The sequence below is a fragment of the Lepidochelys kempii genome, chromosome 15, assembly GCF_965140265.1.
Source record: "Lepidochelys kempii isolate rLepKem1 chromosome 15, rLepKem1.hap2, whole genome shotgun sequence".
Taxonomy (NCBI): Eukaryota; Metazoa; Chordata; order Testudines; family Cheloniidae; genus Lepidochelys; species Lepidochelys kempii.
The window spans coordinates 21,370,975-21,389,155 of record NC_133270.1 but is presented as its reverse complement, the minus strand read 5'-3'; the positions used below and the strand labels follow the sequence as shown (position 1 = coordinate 21,389,155).

Below are 18,181 nucleotides of genomic sequence, written 5' to 3'. Positions count from 1 at the left end.
CATGCTTGCTTGCCTGCCTACTTGTCGCCCACCACATGGGAATGGGAGTAGCAGTTGGCACTGGTGATGTGCGTAGCCTGTACAGTGGTGTATGGAGGCTCCTTATGTCCTCTGACTCCCTGTGTAGATGTGTGCAGCTTAATGATTACCCTAGAAGCAGAGCCAGAATTCTTACTAACAGTCATGGAAGTTGTGGGGATGTCTTTGTGGAATGGATTGAGCTCCCTTTTGATGTCAGAAATTACAACAGCAAGTACCACTCTCAGATTTTATATTTCAAAGGCTGATTTCCTTAAGGTGTCATTTATATACTTTTCTTCTTGGATACTGGATATGGTACCTTGGTCTGTAACTAAACTTCCGTGTGTATGTGAGAGGTATGCAGGGACCACATAATTACACTTAGAAAGGCAAACAATGAGCAATTCAGTTAAAAACTGCTTGGCATTCTCAGTGAGAGAAAACTGAAAAATAATAGAAGAAGGGAACTAAATGTGACATGCACTTGTTCTGTTCTGTTAGTTCTGCTTCCTTACATTTGGTTGCTATGCTGCCTTTTCTGGCTTCACTCTTCCTGATGCAGCCTATTCACCAAGCAGGGGCTGCTCACACCTCCCACTAATGGCATTAAGAGTTTATCTGTATGTGTTTCTTGGTCAACAGACCCTGAGATGTTTCAGAGTAACAGCCGTGTTAGTCTGTATTCGCAAAAAGAAAAGGAGTACTTGTGGCACCTTAGAGACTAACCAATTTATTTGAGCATGAGTTTTCGTGAGCTACAGCTCACTTCATCGGATGCATACCGTGGAAACTGCAGAAGACATTATATACACACAGAGAATATGAAACAATACCTCCTCCCACCCCACTGTCCTGCTGGTAATAGCTTATCTAAAGTGATCATCAAGTTGGGCCATTTCCAGCACAAATCCAGGTTTTCTCACCCTCCACCCCCCCACACACAAATTCACTCTCCTGCTGGTAATAGCCCATCCAAAGTGACAACTCTCTACACAATGTGCACGATAATCAAGTTGGGCCATTTCCTGCACAAATCCAGGTTCTCTCACCCCCTCAGCCCCCTCCAAAAAACACACACACAAACTCACTCTCCTGCTGGTAATAGCTCATCCAAAGTGACCACTCTCCCTACAATGTGCATGATAATCAAGGTGGGCCATTTCCAGCACAAATTCAGGTTTTCTCACCCCCCCCACCCCCATACACACACAAACTCACTCTCCTGCTGGTAATAGCTCATCCAAACTGACCACTCTCCCTACAATGTGCATGGTAATCAAGGTGGGCCATGTCCAGCACAAATCCAGGCTTTCTCACCCCCCCCCCCTTTTTTTTTCCCCAGGGACACACACACACACACACACACACACACACACAAACTCACTCTCCTGCTGGCAATAGCTCATCCAAACTGACCACTCTCCAAAGTTTAAATCCAAGTTAAACCAGAATGTCTGGGGGGGGGGGGGTAGGAAAAAACAAGGGGAAATAGGCTACCTTGCATAATGACTTAGCCACTCCCAGTCTCTATTTAAGCCTAAATTAATAGTATCCAATTTGCAAATGAATTCCAATTCAGCAGTTTCTCGCTGGAGTCTGGATTTGAAGTTTTTTTGTTTTAAGATAGCGACCTTCATGTCTGTGATTGCGTGACCAGAGAGATTGAAGTGTTCTCCGACTGGTTTATGAGTGTTATAATTCTTGACATCTGATTTGTGTCCATTTATTCTTTTACGTAGAGACTGTCCAGTTTGACCAATGTAAATGGCAGAGGGGCATTGCTGGCACATGATGGCATATATCACATTGGTGGATGTGCAGGTGAACGAGCCTCTGATAGTGTGGCTGATGTTATTAGGCCCTGTGATGGTGTCCCCTGAATAGATATGTGGGCACAGATGTGGCTATTGAATGGCATATTAGTAGAAGCTAGTAGGAATCTAATTCTTTTGTAGAATATCGTATATTACACTTGGATTTTTAACGATGTCCACAAGCACTTTGATGCAATCAACTTCCTGGGGTTCAGCTGCAAACCCTATGTTATAGCCATAGCATGTGAACACAATTTCACGCTATTTACTTTTAAAATGTTTGACAGAGGGAAAAATCAGGACTGTATCCAATAAAATATCATTACATCCCTCACTTTATTATAGTTCTGTTTGCCCTCATGGAACAGTGTTACAGAATTTAATGTAAAATAATAGCCTTTTTATAGATTTTTTTAAAAATCATCCCATATATGTTTTTAATAGATAATGAGATCCCAATGATAGAATTCTTTAGCCTGGTTAAGGACACCTACAGATAGGACCTTATTCTCTATTAAATCTGATTGGGATTTAAGAACATTTTTATAGAACCCTATAACATTTCTACAAGAGGCTTTTGGGTTTCATCCTTATTCAAGTCTATAGGAGTTTTTTATGTGGGTGTTGAGACTGTGCACATGATGAGATGAAGGAAAAGGAGTCATAATCAAGTACACTGAAGAACTTGAATGGTGTTTCAGTGGATTTCCTGCTAGTCTTGGGATGTACAAAGATTAGCAATAATAAAATATTGTAAGATCTCTGCTGAATTTTTCAAAAACTGCAAATAAATGCATATATGGTGGGAAGCTGGATGGCTGAGGGGATTCTCCAGTTTACAGGCTCAAATTCAGCTAAGAATGGTACCCTAGAAACTGGTCCAGGTGGCAATATCATTCCAGTTACTAATGAGTGGATTTCCACATCATGAAAACCAAGCAAAGAACAGGTCAAAGAGAATGATCCACTTCTCACACCTAGAAGTGGCCTTTCTAGAAGAGCTGAGGCACATTGGCAGGGCATTGGGTGGAATAGTGCTCTTACAGGTGCATTATCTGTCCTGTGAATAGAGGATTTATGTCAATCTAGCACCACTAATGGGCACAAAAAAGATTGACAAAAATGTGATACATTTCACAAGGGCTAAATAAACAAACTAAGCAAAAGACAAGAATGCAAGGCAGTCAGCAAAGATAAAAAAAGCATATAGCTGATTTTCATCCTACATATATATGAGGCTCACAATAGAACAGCAGTCTAGCTATAAAACACTGCTTAAACTATGCTGTCGAGGGCTGGGATTTTCAAAGACATCTAAGGGGCACTCAACACTCTCATTGAATGAGTGGGATTTGGGCACCTAACTTGCTGAGACTCCTTTGAAAATCGCAGGTCAGGTTTCCTAGGTGGGATTTTCAAATGCCCTATGCGATTTAGATGCACAATAATCCCATTATTTGTGCTCCCAAATCACTTGGGTGCTTTTGAAAATCCCAATCCTTGACTCTTCAGAACTGCAGTCAAACACTGAGCTGCAGCACACCTGTCCCATTGAAGAAGGAAGGCTCTGGCCAATCAAACACATTCCCAATGTCATCAACTTAAAAAGACTCACGTCTGAATCAAATCTGCATCTTGGGCTGCCGGATCTTGATCTGGACAGAAAAGTAGGTTTGACGGACAACTGTTCCGGTTTGTCAACGGATATCTTCAGGGGTCGTATAAACTCCGAAATCACACAACGACTTCCAGAGGGGCTTTCGTTACCTACCCGTAAATAAAAACACAACAATTGGTACAAAGTGGCACCCTGGTTGGCAGTCACAGCAGAGGCATCATATGCTGAATGGGTCACAGCGTGTGAATGACCATCTGGCCCCTATTAATGGCTCTTCCAGAGAGGGGCTGACAAAGGGTAGCATGGAGCAAACACCCATTGCCACTTCCCATTCTGTACCTGTTCAGTGAACTAAAAGTTCCGAAAAACTTCTAATGGACAATTACAGGGAATGTGAAGACATTTTTAATTTCAAGATCAGAGCTAAGGAGCAAATAAACATGAACCGCATCCCAATTTTTACCGACCAGCTGGGAAAGAGAAAAGGTTACTGTATGAGATGACTACGTGTTCTAGCAGTTTCACACATGCTAAGATTATTTTTCAGGTTGGCATGAAAAAAAAACCCAACAAGCCTGCTTGGAAATACTGTCTATTTATTGGCAATAATAATATTCAGCTTAGCACTTGCACTAAAAAGTTTTAACTAATTAATGTTCAATACCCTGTAGGGAGATAGGTACGCACTACTGGTCCTAATCCTTATTTACAATAAGGCACTTTTATGTCACCGTGCACGTGCAACTTCACTTAACCTAAGTGAAAATATATACGCAATTTCAGATCTCTTCACTGCCAGAGAACAACCAAGTCCTACTCTCTCCATTCTGCAGATCAGGTAACAATGTCAGGTAAGTGTCTTGCCCAATGCTACATGGTATATCAGTGGCAGAGCAGCATTAGAATTGGGGTTTCTTGTTCCACAGCCCATATTCTAAGGCACAAACACAATCATTAAACGGTCTAAAAAATGCAGGAGACACATTAAGGGAAAAAGGAGAAAATTCTGGAGACACTTTGAACATTTTTTTCCTGTTTGTAAAGATGATGCCAATAAAAGATAAAATACACCACGCTGTTAAAGGAATAAGAGACCTGATCCTGCAAGATGCTAAGCAGCCCGAAGTATTCCCAGGATCAAGCCCTAAAGGCTTGTGAAATATGCTTTTAAAAAATGTGCTACCCAAGGCTGCAAGGGGGATTGGTAAACGTGGAATATAAAACGCTGGCCTATGTTTTCCTTCACCAGTCATACTACTCCTCTGGAACCACAAGAAAGAAAACCGGAAATAACAAGCTAGGGATAATTATATCTGAAACAGCAGCAGCTGCAGCAAAGCCACAGCAAACAATTTGGGCACTGCTGCCACAGTCCGATTTCTCAGCCTTCCTCTCCTTTCTTTTTAATACAACTAGTCCATGCCCTTATTTTCAAGTCCTGGTCTCGTGTGAGGTTGGCAGCTCCTCTCCAATTGTGCTAGGAGTTTGAAACGTGGTGTTTTGTTCTTGAAGTGCCTGCTTCCTCCGGTTACATGCCACTGAGAATCGTCCACTGTACCACAGAGGAGGATGAGCTCCAAAAAGACATTATCAGAGGGTTTTTCGGTATGTTCCTTGGTCCAACTTGATTCATTCACTCTGCACCACTTTAATTTTACAGCACGTCCGCTTAAGCACCTTGATGGCAGGGAAATATACAAGGCCGAACAAAAGATTTATTGCAACCAGCCCTGGTTGCAGCAATCTCCATACTGGCAAAGGGCACATTTTTTATTTTTGGAATTTCTTTCATACTTTTAATAGAATAATGATCCCCTTTCAGAAACCTGTCACTAATTTGGCTTCTTCCATTCACTGTTAATGCGTTTGCCACACCAGACTGTCATTCTAAAGTCTACAAATAATTGCTCCAACTGCAACAATATATGAAAAGGAAACCAGTTCTGAGGCTCATGTCTATTGGATTTTCCTTGGTTTCGTTATATACACTACAGTGTGAGCTCTTCCTAGGCACCAGACACGAGGTGAGTGGAAAGTTCCTTCGACACCCTACCCCTTGCTGTGTACCCGATACAGGGGATTGGCCAGAATCTGAGCCTACATTAGATCAGACAGAACAACACAAAAGCAATATCCTGGAACACTGTTCATGTCATGGGAATTGATGGGGAACTCAGGAAGGGATGTTGGAAGAAATACGCTTTAAGGAGGTATATGAAGGAGGAGAGAGGGTGCTCAGCAGGAGATAACAAGAAGCAGCATGATAGAAGGTCCAAGGCTGAGAGTGGAAACATGAAATAAAAGGCAAAAACAGAGAGAGAGAGAGAGAGAGAGAGAGAGAGAGAGAGACGGACGGGGAGGTGGGAACAAGTGTCCAGATGAAGAGGGGAGCTAAATGATGGGGACTGTGAAAGTCAAGACATGGTGCTTGACTTTGCTGCAGTAGAGAACAGAGAGATGCAAATGCAGATGATGTGGTTGAAGCAGCAGAGGACTTTAGCAGCTACATTTTGGACAGATTGGAGAGGTGAGAAGCACGGAGGTAAGAGAAGAGGAAAGATCACAACAGTCAAGGCAAAAGATGATTGAGGCATGGAGAAGGAGTTTAGCCGTGAGGGACACAGGAAGGTAATGTGGGTTTTGGTAACAGAGAGGAAGAAGTGACAGGACTGAGCAAGAGACTGAATGTGGTGGGGGGAGAGAAGAGAAGAATCACTGCTCGATTTTAGAAAGAGGCAAATAGAAAGAAATTAAGTAACTTGCCTTGAACTCACTTCATTATACTGGATCAGGCATGCACCTGAGAGACAAGAGACCTGAGTTTTAATCCTGATTCTGACACTGATTTGGTGTGTGACCTTGGGCAAATCACTCCTACCCCTTCTGTGTCTCATTTGCCCCACCTGTAAATGAGGACAATGATGTTTTCCTACCTAGGTCAGTGCAAAGTGGCAGAGGGAGACACTTCAGCAGTACTTCCAACCATTCAAGAGGGATTTGGTTTCCAAATCTGATTTACTGCTTCCTGAAATGTCACTTCCCTCTCAATTCCCCCTTCGCATTCAGCTACATCTGCAAGATCCTTTCTCCCTACCTCTAACAAGTCCTCCTGAGTGCCAGCAACTGTTAACTTCCTCTGCAAGAGTTTGTGAAATGACGACTGCTGCTCCTGAAGAAATCCCTCCTCCCCGCACTCTTAGCCCTACAGGGCGTCTTCCATCTCAGACTATAATAAAAACAATTTCCTGAACCAGCTTAAATCCATCACTCTATTTCCACGGTACTGTACCATACTAGGTAAAAAGATGAGAACTATGGACTAGCTACAGTGTAGATTGTTAGTTGTTAGCTATTGGGGACTTTGCACAATGGAAATCATTCTTTGTTGTTGCTGCTGTTTAAGGTAATGATTACTTATTTTTAAATAAAGTGTCTTAATTTGTCCAAATTCCAGCAACCATGTAGAGTTTTATGTTTTTTTAGTTCAACAGAGATTTTATAAAAAGCTACCATAAGTGCAAACGACTTCATTAATAACAATCAACATCTTAGCAAAAAGGCAAATTGAAACTCATATGAAACATATTGTAAGCCTCTTGAACTCTCTTGCTCTTGGAGTTCTATAGAAGAAGCCAGCCCCTTTGGATTAAGTATACATAGATATAGTAACATAATGCTGCATCTGTAACTAAGACTAATTTTACAATCAGAATATGCCGGAATTGCAAGTTAAATTCTCTTCTCACTCTGGTGCAATGCCAGTGGCTTCACTTGGTTTGCACCACAATAAGTACCAGGAGCTTTTGGTCTTATATGGATGCTTCTCCATTTATGAACTCATTGGAGACTAGGAATACATACATCCTTCCCCTCAGCCTAGTAGTCTGAAAAGTAATAATAATGATAAGGATTAATGATAGAATTCACTGGAGGACAACAATGCGTATATGTCTCCTGAAGGCGAGGGTATTGGCCTGGGATGTGGAAAATCCTGGTTGAAGTCACTGCTCTACCTGATTCTCTGCAATTTTTCATATCAGATCAGCCCCGATCAGGGAGAGCAGAGATGTGATCCTGGGTCTTCCACATCCCAGGCCAGTGCCCTAGCCCCACAGCTTGAAATAATCTCCCTCCCCTGCTCTGCCTTATCCAAATACCCCTAACCCCTTCCTGAAAAAAATATGATGGAAAAAAGATACATCTCCACAGAACATTTCAGCAAAAGTGTTCCAAACAGCTCTAGTGAAAGGTTACGCAACACAAAGGACCTCTCCCAGGGGCTTCTCGTAGCAGAATGCATCATTCTGAATCCATGACTTGAGATCCTTTCTGAACTGCAGACTGGTTTGAATGAATTTATATAATAACAGCAAATAGGCACGGAAAGGTGTGAAAACTGTAAGTGGTGACCACATTTTCAACAGCTGTTTCCTGTCAGGAAGCTTGCAAGTGTAATATTGGTATGATAGTATGCAATGCATGGTGCTAAAACACAGGTAATAAGGATTCCAAGGAACATCAGTGTTTTGATAATATTAACTTTAGAGTGAAAAAGGGTCCCAACTTCCTGATAGTCTGGCTGTAGGTTATTTGACTCAACTGAATTTCCCTCTCCTCCTTCCTCCAGTCACTGTTTTCACTTAGGGCCAATTTTTTTTCCGAGTCCACATTACAGTGGATGGAAGAGAGGGGTGTGGGGCAGGCGAGAGGGGTGTGGGCGGCATTAGGAAGCTTACTTATGACTTTCTGGTTCTAAGGGCTGTTCTAACCTGCACCAGCTCCCACTAGTTGGAGAATGCTGGAGTGCACCAGGCTCCAGCTACTCCTTTTGCTGGCCCCTATCTGCCCTTGTGCTCTGGGAAGGGAGGTGTAGGAGCCAGTCACCCCAGCTCTATCCCTGATGTGCCATCTGACAGGCACAAAAGGAGGGGAGTGGACCTTCACTCAGAACATCAAACCCTGTCTCTTCAGCTTGATTTGTCTTGCCAGCTGAACTGCTTTTTTTTTTGTTGGATAAAAGAACCCGCATGCATGTATAAAGTTCCAAAATACATAGACCTTCTCACCAAGAGCTCTCGTATAGGCTGTTTGTAACCAAGGCATTACGAGTCATCCTACACCCATTGAAGTCAATGGGTTTTTTTCCTTGACATCAGTAGGAGTAGCACTGGACCCATAATACCTTAGTTACTAAACACAAAACTAAACTTTCCTGTTGCTGGAAGCTTCAGATACATCAGGCACATAACATTTTGTCATGGCTGGCAACTGACCAGTGGAGGAAGTTTCAAGAATGATCTTTCAAGGGAAAAGACAAGGAAATGCTGCCAATTCCTTCATTTAAAGGTCTCAGGACACAAAGCTGATCATACTTAAAGTGGCTGGTCATGAACCAATTACACCTTCTATTCTACTTACATTACTATTGACTGATCAATTACGGACTACACTGTATGTCTGGGGAAAGAACATTAAAACACCCCTGGTACCTGGCCTTGTTTCTGACATTTGCTCTGTTTTGAAAGCTGTCCTCGTGTTCTCTCCTACCCAGTAAACAATAAAAAAAATTCTGCCCCTAATTCTGAGAGCTTGATGAGAACACCACTATTATGGTGAACTGGCTGATTTCAGCAACTAAAAATACTGCCCGCTTGCTTAAGTATTATGGACCAAATCAATACTCAGCACAACTTATTGATAGCAATGGAGTACTGGTTCAAATTTAAGTCTCACAGTTGCTCACTTGAGTAGACCCATAGGTGAGTAGGATGTGAGTAAACTTTTGCAGGATAGGGCCTTTAATGACTGGAGAGAGAACCAGGCTATATTTTCAAAGCTTTCATTTGAAGACATGTTGTTCTTAGCCATTTCAATTAGTGATCAGCAAACATCAAGAAGTTGGAAGAGTTTGACTTAGGCCCGAGGGTGACCAGATGTCCCAATTTCATTGGGACAGTCCCAATTTCATTGGGACAGTCCCAATTTTTGGATCTTTTTCTTATATAGGCTCCTCTTGTCCTCTGTCCCAGTTTTTCACATTTGCTGTCTGGTCACCCACTGGGCCCCCAAAAGTTTAGGTGCTTATTGGAACATTTTGGGTCTATTTAAACAGATTTTTAAAGATTTTAACTGAACCTTGCATATCTGCCTAAGGGGATTCTGATGATTAATTAAGTCCCTTTAAAATTAATTGCTGCTTTGAAAATCCCACCCTTACCGTTACTATTTGACATTGAGGGCCTGATCCTGCAATCTTTATTACGACAAAGCTCCCATTGACTTCCCATTGACACCAGGAGATGGTATTCTGCGTTTTCCTTCTAATTCACCCAGTTTGGTAGGAATGCTCTAGACACACATAAGCCTATAAACTATTATGCAGCACAAGGAGTGAGATTGCAAACACGTCTCTTCTGTGTTAAAGAAAAATCACAATGTCCCACCATCTCTAAAGAAACCACTGAAGTGAACTGAAAAAAGAAAGTCTTCTTGTTCCATTTGACTTGGCTTCACATCAAGTTTGTCAGCCTTCGATGAATACAGTTGCTCATCTGCAGTGGTAGGGAAATGATTTGTGAATCACAGTACTTTTCCTGACGATAGAAAATGGGTCCCCCCCGCCCCCACACACCCTTTCTTAGAAACTCAGGAAGATGACATACAAAACCCAAATCTATTTTACTTTTCCAGCTTCTCTTCATATTTATTATAAAGCAATTGTTCAAGAATCCTCAAAGCCTGATAAGGCAATGAAAAATTATCTCACAGCAACACAACAGCTGTGAGCAGTCTATTGTAATGTCAGTATCTCAGAGTGATGCCTGAAGAACATTACAGTTTGGGTGTTAGCGATCCCCAAATATCAGCGCACCAATTGTCCAGAATTGATTTTCTTTTCTCCTCCTCCTTTTTAATTGGTTTATTCCCTTGCGTCATGGAAAATGCCTCCACTGACAGATCCTTTTTTCCTTTAACGTATGTCGTTTTCCTTGTGACAAAATCCATCAAACTAAGTCAGGAGGTGTTTGGGGCCAGATCTTCTTCTGGGGTAAAGTGGTGTAGCTCCATTGACTTCAATGAGGCTATGCCGATTTACACCAGCTGATGATCCGACCTGTTAACTTAATTGGAAAGAAAGAAAGTCCATGATAGAGAACAAATGTCACTGATTATGTATTTTTTTCATTATTATTTGTATTGCCATAGTACCTAGAGGTCCCATCCAAAGACCAGGGTTCTCTTGTGCTAGACATTGTATACATAATCACTGCGCTTTTCAGCACTGACAGTCAGGCAGCTGGGTGGAAACTACATTATGGGTCCCTTCCAAGTATCCTCAGATAACCTCCTGACCAATGATACTGCCTGAGTCTTTGAAAATTGTTTATGCATAAGAGGCAGTGAGCAAACTCAGCTAGTCACAAGGAGTCGTCCCCTTTGGCAAAAAGAAAAGTCACCTGGCAAAAGCTCAACACGCCTCTTTGGGAGACACACAATGAAGGGAACAAAGTAAAATTGAGACAATGATATGGACCATCCTTATGAAGCATTTCGAGATATACGCAGAAAACCACTGTATAAAAGCTAGGTGATTATTATTGTTATGGTAAGTAAGGCATGATGAGAATGAAGCATATTTAAACATACCTTCCTTATTTTTAAATTAAATTCATTCATTTAAAACCTTGTTTTTACCTTCTTTTTAAATTAAAATAAAGGGGCATTTTCAGCCAAGTTTCACTGTGGTTAAAATGGCACTTTAACCCATCATCACTACACTGACCACATCCTGTTAAATATAATCAACATTCTAGGGAAAAGTAAAAACCCAACAGATGTTATTTGCATGGAGGGCTTCTCAAAAGTATTCCATCCAAACTTTTTGCATGGAAAACTGAGTTTTCATCAAAACTAACATTTTTTGTGGAAATGGTCTGCTTTCCTCATTTTTATGTATTTATTTATTTATTTTTCATCAGGTTTGTGGTTTTTTTCACAAGTCAAAATTTTCTGCTGAAAGTTTTGACTAAAAAGAAAATATTTTCTTTTTTGTTGAAATTTTCCACAGAACACCTTCATTTTTCAATCCACTCTACCTACAGATTCCTTTCACAGAAGGAAAGAGAGGGGGGAAAAAAAGCAAATGTAACTGACGCTAAGTCAGAGTGAGTCTCTGCCCCCCTACAGTCTACTGCTATCTCCAAGCTAGCGAGACAGCCCCTTTAACCCAAGGACCTTCTATATCCAGAGGTCCTGTGATCAGTTCCCACAGACAATCCACCCAGGGGATCGTCACACAAGTGGTGACCTATACTGGGATACGAACTGCTCTTGATCTCTGACACTCCAGACAAGCTTCCCAAAGGGTGTTTTTTCACAAATAATAAGGAATGATCGTTAGGTCAAATTTTACTCTCAATTACATTAAATCTCAGTAAATCCATTGTAACTCCAATGAAGTCAGAGAGCTACTCAGAGAGCTACTCAGAAATGGCCCCAGGGTATACAACTGAATCAGGGCCAAATTCTGCTCTCTCTCACACACAGGCAAATCCCATTGCCATCAATGGGATTTGTTTATATGAGGGTTTAATTTGACCCCTAATGCAGCAAATTCCTTCAAATAAAAGTATCAGCTCTTACCTTTGCCTATGGAGGTGGCTATTCCGTTCATTAACTGGGACAGAGATTTACTAGGGGAGCCAAGGACATCTGGGGATGCCACTGAGTTACTGCTCAAGAGATCAATCTTTCCAGCTTGCTGCCGAAACTTCTCCAGTTCCTTGGAGAGGAGGTTAAACTGTTCACTCTGTGTCCGACATTTCTCCTCTAGCTCTCGTACCTTGGCCTGCACAACCAAGACATAAGAGATGCATCTGAATGGGATCACAGAGAGCTTTGGTCAGATCAGATTGTCAGAGAGTATCAAGAAGCAGGGATGGGCAAACTAGTTTGGATCACCCTTTTCCTGCTCCTAAACATTTTCCCATATTTAGAATCACACTCTTTGGGAGTCGATAATATGCAGGTAAATATTTTTTTCACCACCAATTTCCAAGCAAGAGAAATCTTGTTCTCATAGTGTTTTCAGTTAGGACTGGGAGTGGCACTGCTAGTAAATTTGCAAGATAAAGTCTTGTTTTATGAAAATTTTCAGCCCAAATATTCCTGATTCAGAAAAGCAGCCCAGTTTCTCAATGATTCTCCAAACCAACCCCAAAACCCAAATCTCTTTTTCAGGTTTGCCCATCCTTAGCCATTAAATCACAGCGTCCTTAATTGCTATACTAATGTTTATAGAAAAGCAGTGGTGGTTCATGCAGAATGTTGGTCTAGCTGTTGGCTGAATTCTATTTCAAAATTAATGTACACAACTAGATGTGCCAAACTGTCCAGAAGTAATCCAGACACCAGCCAACAGGGTATTACTCATAAGCTTGACTGTAACAAACATTTGGTCACTGGCAGGCTTTGCCTTTTTGTCTTAATTCGGAGGCATCAAGCTGTGACACAGCAGAAATTATGTGGAAATTTTGTAACTATTTGATGCATTATTTCCTAATCTGATGTTTTATCACATACCAACATTCTTTTCATCCCGTTTATCCTCCTTCCCCTCCATAGCCCTAGTAAAACAGCCGTGTGAAGGAGTGTAAACTGGCTATGAATTAGATCCATTTTCCCCCATTGAATTGTTGCTACTGGAACTTTTTTTGGGGGGGGAAGAGCAGAATTTTTCACGTGGTGAATGGGAAAGACAGCTGAATGGCTACAATTTTTCTACATAAAAACCATAGCTGTATTACATCCAGATGCCTCACTGTGGGCACCAAACAATTATATGACTCATGGTAAGGCTAATGATGGAATTCATTCCAGGGCTCTCCTGATGATGTGCCTCAAGTAATTTAAAATGTTCAATAGTTTCACCCACATGCCCCCTGGAAGAACACATGCATTACAATGTCCCAGTTTCCTGGTATAGAATGGAGTATTATTTTCTCGTTAATAAAATACTTCTAAAAATACAAGCAAATCCGAACATATAATTAATCTCTTCAAATTCATCAAATGCAAATTGGTTTAATCTTGCTATAGAAATATGAACACATTTGGCCGATGTGAGTATTCTGAACGGAGTAAGAGATAATTGGAAAAGACAGAGACAGCGTGAAGAGTTCTAAACAAAGTCGAAACGCTTTTGCCTTTTATTCTTCCACTGTTGGCTTAGGGTACCCACATATGAGCCTTTTCTATTTGTCACTTTGCCACTTATTAGCAATTAGTTGAAAACTGGCAATAGGGCTTCTGCGTGCAATTTGAAAAGAAAATTAAATAGGCAACAGCAGTAAAAGGATTTAGGCTTCTAGAATCCCAGTCTTTCCAATGGAGAACTTTGGGACTAGTTATCAACTCTTGTGTGCAAGAAATACCCTGAAGCTTTCCAGTATACAACCCAAGCATTCAAAAAGCATGAGTCAGTCCCTGAAAAAATCATAAGATTGAAAAATAAATAAACAAACATGGGGTTCTTTTTATTTGCCTTTTGGGCTTTGAGTCATTAGCGTTCACAATTTGAACTTTTCTCGGCAACCTGGAGGGCTAGAAGCTTTTTTTATTTTTTAAATGGAAGAAAAGATTCTGATATGATCACAGAGCTGATGCTTTAAGGAGAAAAAGTACCATGAAACTTGCAATAAAACTGAGAGCTGGCAACCCTGCATGTGCTTGTTTTCTAACACTAGACAACTGGTTGCTTGACTATTAATAGCTAAAAATGAAATTCAGATCTGTGCAAGGACTCAGCCCAAGGCCTATACACCACTTAAGTCCCATTTAAGACCTATTATGAGGACTTTAGCGAGATTTAAATGCTGCGCAGACCTTCTGCACAGGGGTGAATTTCACCCCACTAAAATAATGTCTACAGAAATCAAAACAGACCTTCAGAAAATTACACAGACACATCTTGCTGGCATTGATAATCTCTGACTCATAACTTAAACACAGCTAAATAACTGACACAGTCTTTTCATTCATGTCACCATCTTTAATATTATATGTCATATTTTAAACAGGACTTAAATTTATGAGCAGATTTATGTAAAAATGACTGTTCTTGGCATACACCAAAAATGGCTTTAAACATCACACTGGTAATCTGCTAACAAATACAAATATGGATTCAGATTACATTCTAACATAAAATACTCCTGTAAATATTTGAAGTTATTTACCGGTTTCTGATGTATGTTGAAAAGCTCTGTAGATTTCATTTATAATGATCTGATTTTAAGTTAATGCTCTTGCCTTCCAAATCTAAATAAAATGGCTCAGAAGAGGCTGCTAAATGGCAAAGGTCACTGAGTTCTTACTGAAATTAAAGTATCAGCTACAATTGTTTGAAAAGATGCATGGGAAATCTGCAAGTCAGGAATGTTTCTGGTGGTACTAAACAAACACAGTAATGTGATAAAATAGCACTGAAAATACACAGAAATAGTTGCATTATTATAACTCTGCCTTTTGCTAACAGAAACCACATGCTAACCTCCCTGAAAAAAATGTAACAGTCTTCCCCCCAAAACCACAATCAGTATATACTCTCTCCTACTTCAATTCTGCTGCTCACTTCCCATTTCCAGATCATTCAGGCAATATTGGCAACCACGTTCCAACATCACATGGCATCTGCCAACATCCTAGATGCTCCCCAATTGTACTTCACTTGGCCATACAGCAAAACATGGAGACAGCCCTAGTGGCACTAAAAGAGGACATCCTTATGGAGGCCGCATCCAAGGAAGGAGGCCGCATCTAGAAGCTCATACTACTTGACCTCTAAGCAATTTACGATGCAGTCACTCACATTCTTCTGTTGGCCTTTCTGCATGACAAGGCTAGAATAGAAGGCCTAGCATTGGTACAGTCATTCCTCTCCAACAGGACTAAAAATACAGCAATAGGCAAGTGCTCTGCTCCCTCAATTGCCTTCGCTTATGGAGACCCTTTGGGAGCTACTTTGTCCCTGCCCTCTTAAATATCGAAATGAGACTCCCTGGAAGATGTGATAAGACGCCATAGACTGAGCTGCCAACAATACATTGAGAACACCCAGCTGCAATCAACACCATCATGAAGATGTCACCATACCTAGAGGAGAGCAGCTCCCGGTTGAAGAGTAGTTGGCTCACACACAATCTGGGCAAAACTGAAGAAACTCTTTGAAGAACTAGCCAGGGTCCATATGTCCCCTGTCTCCTGTTCTTCAAATTGGTGAGAACCCTGACTAGGGTGACCAGACAGCAAGTGTGAAAAATCGGGATAGGGGGTGGCAGTAATAGGAGCCTATATAAGAAAAAGCCCGAAATATCAGGACTGTCCCTATAAAATCAGGACATCTGGTCACCCTAACCCTGACAGTCCTGTTCAAAACAGCAATTAGCTTAGAAGACCAGTTGGCATCAGTGATATTGAAAACTGCCTCACCAAGAAGCTTCACCTCTTACTGCCAGATGGGGACTGTGACTCACTGTCTCTGGATCTCAAGGTAGCATCAATGTCGAGATTCCAGCTTGTGCATAACGTGATTCTCACCTTATCCCTATGCACCGATCCTTCCACTCGCTCCTAATCTGCTGCTGTTGATAGTTCCAGGCTTTCGTCCTGATCATCAGAGCCATCAACAGGTCGGGACTCAGCTACATCAACGACTACGTTTCCATCCACCACTCACCAAGACAGCTGTGCTCCTCTGGGACAATACAGTTCACAACACCATGGGGCAGCCACAGACAATTAGTTCTACAATGAGGGGGATTGGCTGTGGAATGAGCTGCCACACACCAGAGTCTTGCCACCTTCAGGGTATGCTGCAAGACACTCCTCTTTGACAAAACTTTCCCACCATAACAAAATTAACAGGAGGGGGAAGAAGGAAAGAAGCAAAAGAGATTTCTGTACCAGGGAAGGGAGAAAAGCCAAAGACTCTTGAAATCCCTTAGGGACCTTGCTATGAAGTCCTAATTGATCTGTGCAGTGATCAGCAATATAAAAAAAAACTAATAAAAACTATAGATAGATAAATTCACCATATTCCATATTGATAAATCACTGTTTACACTGCCTTGTATCTTCTATTAAATAGGAGCCACCTGCAGGATCATAAACTTCTGGAGTCTCTGATCTGAAATCCTGAGCAAGTGGGGGTAGTACAGTACGTGACCATAAGAGGCTACTTAGTTCTTTATATAGCACTATTCATCGTTAAAGAGCTTTACGTTTGTCAGAGCTGTCAGGAAAGAGATCACAGCAGCAGAGACTTGTCAGTAAGGAAATGGGGATTAATAATATGAAGAAATAAAAGCCCAGTGATGTGATTTCTGTGAGTTTTTTCAACGTGTATCTTCATTTTCATAATACGTATTTATAGTTTGGAAGATTTCTAATAGGCACTGTTTGTTTAGTGCCAAATTCTCTCTTTAGATGGCCCCCTCTCCTTGAATAACCAAAAGGATTGATATCACCTTCCATATTCAAGACGTGATCCCCTGAAATTGTGTGTCTCCTTCAAAAGCATAGGGGCCAGATTTTCAAAAAGAGCTTAGTACCCAGCAGCTTCTATTCTGGCACCTAAATGAAATATTTTCAAAACTGTTCATTTTGTTCAAATGAAATATTTTCAAAACTGTTCAAATGGGGCTGCTGGGTTCTGAGCACTTTTGAAAATCTGGCCACTTAATTTAGGTCTCTAAATTGGAACTGAACTCTTGAAAATACAGTTTCAGATTATAAAAATAAGAGCAGAGTTTGGTCAAAAGTGGGCAGTCTCCTTCAAAAGCATAGGGGCCAGATTTTCAAAAAGAGCTTAGTACCCAGCAGCTTCTATTCTGGCACCTAAATGAAATATTTTCAAAACTGTTCATTTTGTTCAAATGAAATATTTTCAAAACTGTTCAAATGGGGCTGCTGGGTTCTGAGCACTTTTGAAAATCTGGCCACTTAATTTAGGTCTCTAAATTGGAACTGAACTCTTGAAAATACAGTTTCAGATTATAAAAATAAGAGCAGAGTTTGGTCAAAAGTGGGCAGTTTACAACAAACCTTGAAGATCTTTCTAAGCTACCCTCTGAAATGGGTGTCTCTCTAATTCATTTCCTAAGCATAAAGCAGTCACCTTTATGTATCAAAAACAGGGAAGATGTGTGAAGGATCTACTTGGCTACAAGATTTTTGCCCCACTTTTTGCTGTATTGGAGAATCAAATGGAAAAGTAATTATATACTCACTTTTCAAGTACTCAGATATCAGGTGCATTTCTGACATAACCTGGAAAACTTTGGATTCTTAAATCAAGGAGTAAACCACCCTGATTCACATATACATAGTAGTATATGATAATGCATAAGTAGTGATCAGCAAGCCACAAAGGTATTGAGGTACAGTTAACCTCAAAAAGTGTAGATATCTAATAAACTGTGAATATCAGAAACAAAGGATTGTGATTCCATTGGAGGATAAAACAGAAGCCAGAGTGTGACGGAGAAAACACATAGAGGACATACATAAGCATGCTGGATCTCTTATAATGCCAGGGGCCTCACTGATTGCTAAATTTTGTAGGGTGTCTGGAAGGCATTTTTCTCATATGGCAAAACAGGCAAATGGCTGTGTGGGTATTTTCCACCTTCCATCCAGCATCCCAGAAGTCCAGCTCCGGGGTTTACAG

General features: G+C 41.0%; 1 protein-coding gene across 8 annotated transcripts in view; it reads right to left on the bottom strand.

Annotated features, from left to right (window-relative positions):
* Positions 1–18,181, bottom strand: part of RIMBP2 (RIMS binding protein 2) — a 280,460-nt gene that overhangs the window by 64,784 nt on the left and 197,495 nt on the right. For all 8 annotated transcript variants that reach the window (XM_073312915.1, XM_073312918.1, XM_073312919.1 and 5 more), the window contains 2 exons: positions 12,097–12,301; positions 3,451–3,602 (listed from right to left, as the gene is read on the bottom strand). In XM_073312915.1, the coding sequence (XP_073169016.1) occupies positions 3,451–3,602; positions 12,097–12,301 (357 nt within the window). The remainder of the gene's footprint in view (positions 1–3,450; positions 3,603–12,096; positions 12,302–18,181) is intronic.